Below are 10,381 nucleotides of genomic sequence, written 5' to 3' on the forward strand. Positions count from 1 at the left end.
CTTTGCCCCTCCCACCTGCTCGTGCTCGCTCTCTCTCTCTCTCTCTCTCGCAAGCTCGCGCACAAAAATAAATAAAATCTCTTAAAAAACCAACACTTAAAAAATAAAATAAGGTGTTCTCCCTCTGCAAGTCTGACTCATAAATTGCTGTCATCAATAAATCATATTGTAGCCAACACCACACATCGTGACTGCCGTGGGCCACCATGCGCCATGCAGAGGAGCTATGTGGTCAGATCTGCAGATTTGGCAGCTGGATAGGAGATGCACTTGCAGGGTTTCAGCCCAGTGGCAGGCAATCTCAGAAGCAACAGGAATTCCTTCACCTTTCATGGTCCTGGTGAGAGAGGAGGAGCCTGTGACTAAGGGCAGGGCAATCAAGAGCAGGGGACAGATTAAGTGACATATTTAGGAACTAAAATGAGAGTAGAACTTATTAACTGAATGGATAACGAGGTTGAAGAGAAACTGAGAGTCAACAAGGAGTGGCAGCTTTAACGATGGGGTGGTTTTATGGCCTGAGTTAGAGAAGACTAGAGGAGGAATAGCTTTGGGAGGAGGCCATATTCCACATTATGGAATATGGTGCAGCTGTTAAAATGATGGTTGGAACTTGAAAGATCTCAAAGACATATGTTTGAATGAAACAAGCAATTTCAGAATAAGCATAAGAGTAGACAACATTTATCCAGTGTTGGCTGGATGCCAAGCCTTGTGCTAAGAGCTTTATGGACAACAGCCCTAGGAGGCAGGTAATCCTGCTACTACCCTCATTTACAGTCAGAGAGTCGGACACAGAGAGAAGCAGAGTAACCTGCCCAAAGAAACTCATCTAGAAAGTACCAATCTAGGATGAACCCAGCTCCAAGGCCTCCCAGCCTCCTGCTTCTGCACAGCCCAAAGTACCACCTGATCAGGCAAAGATAGGGGTGTATAAAAACAAATCAACAGAGAGGCCTGGCAAGATTCTTCTTGTTTGAGGACACCTGATCACATGCTGTTGTGGACATCCGCTCAGGCAGAGAGTGAGCCAAGATAGCAGCTGATTGCTTCTGCAAGAAGCAAAGGGATCAAGGTTCCCAAAGAAGCAAGAACATCCTGTCTTTCACACATTATATTAGCCAACCAAGCCTGAAGTTTTAGCAAACACCTCTGCCACAGGCATCTGTGTCTCCTCCTTCGCCCCTCATGTTACCAAACACTGCTCTGGAGGTTCCTGGAAGGGAAAAAAAAACAGGTCAGTGAAGGACAGCCGTATATCCTGCCTGCCTGAAAAGGAGCCTCGAAATCGCCCATCAAGCAAGAGTGTCATTAGTGATACAAACTAAAGGAATCCTTGAAAACAAACAGCACAACTGATGTGACATCTATCTTTTCTTTTAGAATCACTTGTATTAAATGTCAAATACATTCCAAACTGGGCATTCGAACAAAAAGAGAAAAAAGAAAGCCTACTGAAAGGCAGAATCCTGTTTCTTACAAAGTCAGAATCTGTGACTGCAGAACATCTGGAACTCTGAGTTTGCACAGGAGAAAGCAAATACGAGGGACAGATGAGACCCTTTCTATCGTCTGCAACCACAAGTAGAATGCGATGATTATCTTTTTTAAAAATATTTTATTTATCTATTTGAGAGAGAAAGAGAGAGAGCACAAAAGCAGGGGGAGGGGCAGAGGGAGAAGCAGACTCCCCGCTGAGCAGGGAGCCCAATGCGGGGCTCGATCCCAGGATAAAATAAGGTGTTCTCCCTCTGCAAGTGAGATCATGACCTGAGCTGAAGACAGACGCTTAACCAACTGAGCCACCCAGGTGTCCCCGCAATGATTATCTTTGCCCTAAAACTTTAAATAGGTGGTTCCACTTCCTTCTCCAGAAGAGCTTATTTTCCTCTCTTAAAAGTACTTTAGTTACACAGTTTGAGCATTCTTTCCCAATACTGGAGAGGCAGAGACACAAGAAGTCTCTCTGTACATCAAAACCTGCTTGCCGAGCAAAGACAGTCATCTTCCACGACTACGGATTCTTACAGACCTACGAATCCAAGTCAGCCAGGGTCCCCATATAAAAGGCTGTTTAACTTCACTTCTTTTTTCAATCAAGACTCTTCCCTCCCAACATTTTACATGAAAATTTTCAAACGTGAAGAAAAGTGGAATGAATTATCCAATGAATACCCCTATAGCTACTGTCTAGAGTTCACAATCAACATTTTACTGTGATTTTCCTTATCACAAAACTGTCCACCTATCCAACTCTCTATTCATCTGTCAGTTCATCTTTGTATACATATTTCCATTTAAATGTAATGAAAGCTTCTGAGTTAGGGTATGATAAGATCAATTTGCATTTCCACATGCTCATGCCGTTAGCCAAATGAAGCATGAGTGCGAGGAGGGTAAAAGTGAAGCAGGTAACACAGCTGGGAAGCTCTGCAGAAAGGTCCAGAGATGCGCAGGGTCTCTGGAGTGAGAGACTTGGGTTTGAACCCCTGCTGTCACTTTTTAGCTGTGTCACCTTGGGCAGGTCATCTCATCTATAACAATGGCCTGGGGCGCCTGGGTGGCTCAGTCGGTTAAATGTCTGACTCTTGATTTCAGCTCAGGTTGTGATCTCAGGGTGGTGAGATCGAGCCCCGTGTGGGGCTCTGTGCTGGGTGTAGAGCCTGCTTAAGATTCTCTCTCTCCCTCTCCTCTGTCCCCCCTCCCCACTCATACACACCCATGTGCTCTTGAAAGAGAAAGAAAGAAAGAAAGAAAGAAAGAAAGAAAGAAAGAAAGAAAGAAAGAAGAAAAGAAAGAAAGAAAGAAAGGTTTTTTTTAAAAAATGGCTTGATGACTATGCTTACCTCATAGGGTTGTCATAGGAATTACATGAAATTAATGCACGTAAAATACTCAGTACAGAATGCATGTTCAATAATGTCAAGCTCCAATAAGTGAAATAGTAATAATTAAAAAACAATTTACAGGCTCCTATCTTCCCAGCCTACCTCCCATCCATTTACCCTTCTATTTCCCATTCAGTAGCCATCTTATTTCTTTCATCCTTATCCAGTGTATTCTATAGTCCATTATCTTCTTAGTACCCTAAACTTCCCTTCCCTAACCATTCTGTCCTTTTATCATACTCCTTTGGCAAAACTCCAGCCTAGATGAACTCAACTTATCCACCCACTCTCCAGTGCTAAACGTGAGTCACCAAATAGGACAAGCTGGCTCACCCTAAATGAATGAGCATCAGCCTGAAATGGGCTGTCTGGCCACATGAAGCTTGAGATGTTTATCTCATAACTCCCTCTTCCCCTCTCCTTGACTCTCGCATTTTCTCCAATCTTCTTCAACTCAGGCCCTTCCCATTTCTCACACACTTTCCTGCTCTTTTCAGTAGATCTGTTCACATCCTAATTGATAAAGGAAACAGAATCCAGCAGAGAGGAACTTCCTCCACTCCCCTATCAAACAGAACAAAGATTCCCACATCTGCCCACTGCTTCACCTCTCTTCACAACAGAGAGCCGTCCCTCCTGTGGCAAAGTCCAACCCCTCCACCTGCACCTTAAATCCCACCCTCTGGACCCTTTAACAAGCCTTCAGTGATGAGAACCCCTTCTCCCACTTCTGTTCCACTGGACCTTCACTTGGATATTTCAATATGCCCAAACCCATTTTCAACAAAACCTAGTATGTAAGAGAATGTCCTTGTTCTTTGGGAATGCCACTCAAATATTCATTGGTAGGGGGACATAATGTGTGCAACATACTCTCAAATAGTTCTGTGTGTGTGTGTGTGTGTGTGTGTGTGTGTATGAGAGAGAATGATAAAGTAAATGGATGGGGCAAGTGTAGACAACAGACAACAGGCGAATCTGGAAAATGTTATTTGGGAGTTCTTTGTACTAGTCTTGCAATTTTTTGAAGGTATAAAATCATATCAGCATTATGATGGGAATGCAAGCTGGTACAGCTACTCTGGAAAACAGTATGGAGGTTCCTCAAAAAGTTGAAAATAGAGCTACCCTACAACCCAGGAGTTGCACTACTAAGGATTTACCCCAAAGATACAAATGTAGTGATCCAAAGGGGCACCTGCACCCCAATGTTTATAGCAGCAATGTCCACAATAGCTAAACTATGGAAAGAGCCCAGATGTCCATCGACAGATAAATGGATAAAGAAGATGTGGTGTATATATATACAATGGAATACTACTCAGCCATCAAAAGGAATGAAATCTTACCATTTGCAACGACATGAATGGAACTAAAGGGTAGGATGCTAAGTGAAATAAGTCAATCAGAGAGAGACAATTATCATATGATCCTACTCATATGTGGAATTTAAGGATCATAGGAGAAGGGAGGAAAAAAAAAAAAAAAAAAGAAATCAGAGAGAGAGACAAACCATAAGAGACTCTTAATCATAGGAAACAAACTGAGGGCTGCTGGAGGGGAGGGAGTTGGGGAATGGGGTAACTGGGTGAGGGACATTGAGAAGGGCACATGATGTAACGAGCACTGGGTGTTATATAAGACTGATGTATCACTGAACTCTACCTCCGAAACTTATAATACATTATATGTTAATTAATTGAATTTAAATAAAAAGTAAATATATACATTACTTTAAAAAAATCATATCAACATTAAAAGTTGTCAAGAAAGAAAGAAAAGTGAAAAGGAACTCTTTGACACCTGCCCTCCCCACAGCCAGTCTCCTCTCCCTTCCACAAACTTCTCAAGAGTCTAAATTGGCTCATTTCCTCATCTCCACCAACTCAATCACTTCAGCATATAACTTCTGGAAACTCTGCCATCTTTTGTTTGCTTTTCAGGGAGCCACTCTCCTGATTGCCCTCCCATCTCTTTGCCTTTGTTCCTTCCTGCCTGCTCTGTGGCTCATCTTCCAATCCCAACTGGACTTCCTCCATGCTTAGCCCAAGGCTCTCTCTTCTTTCCTCCTCTGAGACGTTAATCACCACCTAGAAATTTCTCTCTAGCCAAATCCTCCAACCTTCACTGCTTTCCAGGCTTCAAGCATAATGGCTTTCCTTCAGGTTCTCCAATAAGTCCTACTTCCTCCTACTGCACTTGTCCTTCCCTCACCTAGATAACTCCTAAAAAATGGAAGAGGAGGGAACACGTCCCAATTTACTCTAAGTCCACGTATCAGCCTGACACCAAAACAAGACAAAGACATCACAAAAAACTAGAGACTGATATTATGAATATAGACACAAAAATCCTTGACAGAAAACAAGCAAACCAAACCCATCAAAATATTAAGAAGGATTATACTCCATGACAAATGGAACTTATTCTAGGAATTCAAAGTTGTTTTAACATCTGAAAATCAATGTAATATACTATAGTAGAATAAAGGACAAAAACCACAACACACACAGACACACAGAGCATTTGATAAAATCAAACACTCATGATCAAAATACTCAACAAACTAGAAATATAAAGGAACTTCCTCAATCTGATAAATTTTTTTCAAAAAATGCATAGCTAGCATCATACTTCGTGGTAAAAGACTAAATGTTTTCCCCCTAAAATCAGGAACAAGGTAATGATGTCTGCTCTGATCTCTTCCATTCAATATTATACTGGAGGTTTTAGCCGCACAATTAGGCAAGAAAATGGAATAGAAGTCTTCCATAAAGATTTTCATAAAAGAGAGAAGTAAAACTATAGAAAATCCCAAGGAATCCTCTTTAAAAACTAGTAGAACCACTAAACAAGTTAAACAAGATTGCTGGATACAAGATCAATATAGTAAAAGTATATGCAAATGATTTTACACTAGCAATAAAGATGTGTCAAATATTGTGTAAATATTTATATATACTAGCAATAAACAGTCCTAAAATTAAGAATATAATTCCATTTACAATAACATCAAAAAGAATACAATACTTAGGAATATAATTAATAAAAATGTGTAAGGCATGTACAATGAAAACTAAAAAAAAAAAAAAAAAAATGTTGAAAGAGGGGTGCCTGGCCGGTTCAGCCGGTAGAGCATATGACTTTTGAATTTGTGGTTATAAATTTGAGTCCCACATTGGGTACAGAGATTACTTAAAAATAAAATCTTTAAAAAAATGTTGAAAGAAATTAAAAATCTAAACAAATGGAAAGACATCCTATATTCATGGATTGGAAGACAATATTTTGAGATAGCAATATGGCTCAAATCGATCTACAGAGCAATGTAATTCTTAGCTGCATCTCAGTTGGCTTTTTTTTTTTTCTTTTTGCAGACATTGACAAAAGTGTTTAAAAAATAGCCAAAACAATCTTGAAAAAGAACAAAGTTGGAGGATTCATACTTTTTTATTTCAAAACTTACTAAAAAGCCACAATAATCCAGACTGTGTAGTACTGGCATAAGAATGGACATACAGATCAATGGAATACAACTCAGAGTCCAGAAGTAAAACCTTACAGTTATGGTCAATTGATTTTCCACAGGGTGCCAAAACAATTTCACAGGAAAAGGAAAGGGCAGTCTTTTCAACACTGAGACAACTGGATATCCACATACAAAGTCACTGGCACTTTGGAAAACAGTTCGGTAGTTATTCAAAAGGTTAAACGGGGTTACTCTTTAACCTGGCAATTCCACTCCTAGGCATATGCTCAAGAGAAATAAAAATACATGTCCACACAAACTTTACACAAATGTTCACAGCAGTTTTATCCATAATAAACAATAAGTGGAAACAATCCAAATGTCCATCAACTGATGAATGGATGAATAAAATGTGGTCTATGCACACATGGAATATTTTTCAGCTTTATAAAAAAATTAAATTCTAATACATTCCACAAGGACAAACTTTGAAAATATTATACTTAGTGATAAGAAGCTAGTGTTAAAAAAACAAGACAACAGATCCAAAATGGTGTCACTTGTCTAAACTCCACAACCAATCAGGAATCGCCTGATCAGCACTAGTTAGGTAATCTGCCAGGTAGATCCTTGCCATCCCCTAAAGAGATGTAACGTTGCAATAACCAACCTGCTTTCTTGGCCTAGTATTACTTCCTTGTTTCTCCTCCCTTCTGCTTACAAGTCTTTCATTTTGTTCAGCTCCTCAGAACTCCTTATTAACTGCTGCATTGGATACTGCCCAATTCGAATCGCTTCTTGCGCGAATTAACTTAGAATTTTAAATATGCCTCAGTTTATCTTTTAGCCACATGTTGTATGATTCAGTTTATAATCGAATTCCAAACTGGCAAATCTATAGACAGTAGACTAGTATTAGTCCAAGACTGAAAGGTCATGGTGAATGGAGACCGCTAATGGGTACAGGGTATTTCTTTAGGGTGATGAAAATGTTCTAAAATTAGATTGTGGCGATGGCTGCACAATCCTGGGAATATATGAAAAGCCAGTGAATTTTACATTTTAAACAGGTGAATTTTATGGACTGTTAATTATATCTTTAAAAAGCTGTTTTTTAAAATAAATAATTATATAAAAATAAAAAGCTGATTTTTAAAAAAGGAGAAGAGGAACGGAAGAGCATCCGGTCACACTGCCTGCAAATTTAGGGGATTTCCCCAAAGAGGTGGCTGCGGAGGCCATGTGTTGTTGGGGAGAAGGAGGGGGTGGGACAGGGGGAAATTGGAAGTGTGCCAGGAGAAGCCGCCGTAATTTCCCAATTATGAGAGAACGATCTGAAGCGTTGCCCAGACCCCCTACCTACTCCTAATTCCAGGTCACTCCTCAGTCCACGGAGACAACTGATTGAGAAAAATTGCAAAGGCCCCATTACACTCACCGACCCGCAAGAGGAGCTCACCGAAATCCGGAAGCGGAGGCGCCATATTTGTTGTGGGAAAAGCCGGTTTGAAAGGAAGTCACTGGAGCCACCTTTGCTGAGGGCAAACAAGGGCAGTGGAATGTAGCCGCAGCCATCTTGACTGAGGGCATTCTCCCAGCCCGTGAAGTTTTGCGCACTTGACAGCTGGGCAATTTCTAAAGGCTTATTGATAAATGCTCTTGGTGGACGCGAAAGGGAACAGGAAAAAACATTTAAATTTAAAAAATTTAAATGTCTACGTTTTAAAAAACAAAGAGTAGAGAGAAATTATCAAAGACAATGAAAATATTTTAGTATGTTGCATGTAACTTAGCTGTACACAACTGCTGGAATTGCAGGACCACAGAAAGGAGACTGAAGGTTATTGTCCCATTTCGGCATCTTCTTGAAAGAGTCCTTTACATTCACATCCTCCTACAGATGCCTATCTTAGGATAGAACCCCATAAATTAGGGAGTCCTTCACTTGCGATGAATATTTTAAATAATGCTAGCTGAGGTTTGGTCAACCATATGCCAAATTTGAAGGCAAATTTAAAGATAAAATCAGAAGTAAAAACATATTCAGACAAACGTAAAACAGCAACTGTAAATTTCATTTTCTCTTCCAGCGTTGGTAATCAAAGTGTATAGATTCACTTTTCATCTTTTTTGGTGTAATGAATCTCACAAAAACATTCTTCTAAAGTAACATAGAAGGGCACCTGGGTGGCTCAGATAGTTAAGCACGTGCCTTCCGCTGGGTTTGTGATCCCAGGGTCCTAGAATAGAGCCCCGCATCGGGCTCCCTGCTCAGCGGGGAGCCTGCTTCTCACTCTCCCTCTACTGCTCCCCCTGCTTGTGTGCTCTCTCTCTCTGTCAAATAAATTTTAAAAATCTTAAAAAAAAAAAAATAAATAAAATAAAGTAACATAGATTGTGACAAAGCCTGGAATAATACTAAATTACTTTCCTGTTTGTTTCATAAAATGACTGACTCAAATATAATTGAATGAACTTAATTATCTGGATTATTATATAACCATTAAAAATGATAGAAGATACAGCAAAAGAAAATCCCAGATCATGCATTGCATTCTCAGTTTTCATGGTTTTGTTTTGTTTTGTTTTGTTTTTTTTGTCTCCTTTAATCTCCATTTCTCAATCTTTGTATTTCTTGGTGTTGACATTTTTAAATGTCAGTTATTTTGTAGAATGTCCTTCAGTTGGAGTTTGTCTGATGGTTCTACCTGGTTTTCAATGGCATTGAACACTGTTGATCACTCCCTCCCCCTGGAAAACTCTTGTCCTTGGGTTTCCCTGATACTACCTTCTTCTGATTTTTCTTTCTTCTCTCAAAAAATCCATCTAAATCTCCTTTACAAGCGTTTCTTTCTCTTCATTGTGGGCCTTTCTCAGGATTCTGTCTTGAACCTTTCTTCTCCCATTTATGCAGATGATTCCCAAACCGCTAAGCTTAGTCTCCTGTGAGTCAAATCAACGTATCCTCCAGCCACCTTTAACTCAACCTTCCCCCACCTCTCAGTCAAACTACTCCTACCCCAGTGTCTCCTGTCTCAGTTGAGCTGGACTATTCAGTTGCCAAAGCCAGAAACTTTTTCTACCCCTTTGTCAGCTTGTCCTGTACCCATCCATAATCAAATCCTCTCCTGCTGATTCTTTCTCTTTAAGATCTCTTGACTATTTCTTCATTCTCTCCATCCTCACAGCAACTTTCTGGGTACAGCTAACCATTAGCTGCCACCTGGGTGACAACAGCTTCCAACTCTCTGGCAGCCAGTTGTTTTTTTGTTTTGTTTTGTTTTGTTTTTTAGTGAAGATTGAATATACCCCTTCCTGACCCTCAGGCTAAATCTCAAACTTCTTAACTAGACTTAGAGGACCCCTATGCCTTATTTCTCATCACTGTCCCCAACCCTCCACCATTATTTTCTTTTCCTTAAACACACCATGCTTGCTCTCTTTTGCCTCTGAGCTTTTTACCTATACGATTCCCTTCCTTAGGGACACTCTTCTTTGGTCTTTCTCATCCTTCAGATGTCAGCTTTAAGGAATTCTTCCAGGAAACCTCTGAGTTTTCAAATTCGAGGTAGTTGTCCTTCCAGGAATCCCCGCGTTCCTCCATTTACCCTGATTAACTTCCTTTGCCCTTTGTGTTCCTCCCACTAACTGTAACTCCTTTGAGGACAAGGACCATGTCTATCTCATACTTACTTGTAGTCCAGAACCCAGCCCATTGACTCACACAAAAGTAAGTGCTCAGAAAGCGTTTAAAAAAAATTTTTTTTTAGTTTTTAAAAGGTTTATTTAATTATGTAATCTCTACTCCCAGTGTGGGGTTTGTACTCAAAACCCCGAGATCAGGAGTTGCATGCTCTTCCGACAGAGCCAGCATTTTTATATGCATGAATGGATAAGTCTCTTCTCAGTGTCCCCCATCCCCCACTGCCATCCAACTCAACCCATCCAAGAAGTCTCAAAAACACAACTTCTTTGGGCCCCTGTGTGGCTCAGTCGGTTAAGCGGGTGGCTCTTGATTTCAGCT

General features: G+C 40.3%; 1 protein-coding gene across 6 annotated transcripts in view; it reads right to left on the reverse strand.

Moving 5' to 3' along the window:
* LOC118554236 (shieldin complex subunit 1) overlaps window positions 1-7,889 on the reverse strand; it is an 83,443-nt gene extending 75,554 nt beyond the window's left edge. Inside the window, exons 1-2 of one of the 6 annotated variants that reach the window (XM_078056961.1) lie at window positions 7,796-7,815; window positions 1,151-1,216 (exon numbers count right to left, since the gene is read on the reverse strand). Coding sequence is in view for 1 of the 6 variants with exons in the window: in XM_078056958.1 (XP_077913084.1) it covers window positions 2,847-2,911 (65 nt within the window). In the remaining 5 variants the exon portion in view is untranslated. Of the gene's footprint in view, window positions 1-1,150; window positions 1,217-2,846; window positions 2,915-7,716 lie in introns of those variants that run through there. The other 5 variants (XM_078056960.1, XM_078056962.1, XM_078056965.1 and 2 more) reach the window with 5 other exon arrangements.
* Between the last annotated feature and the right edge of the window lie 2,492 nt (window positions 7,890-10,381).

Source organism: Halichoerus grypus, chromosome 10 (genome assembly GCF_964656455.1).
Source record: "Halichoerus grypus chromosome 10, mHalGry1.hap1.1, whole genome shotgun sequence".
Lineage (NCBI taxonomy): Eukaryota > Metazoa > Chordata > Mammalia > Carnivora > Phocidae > Halichoerus > Halichoerus grypus.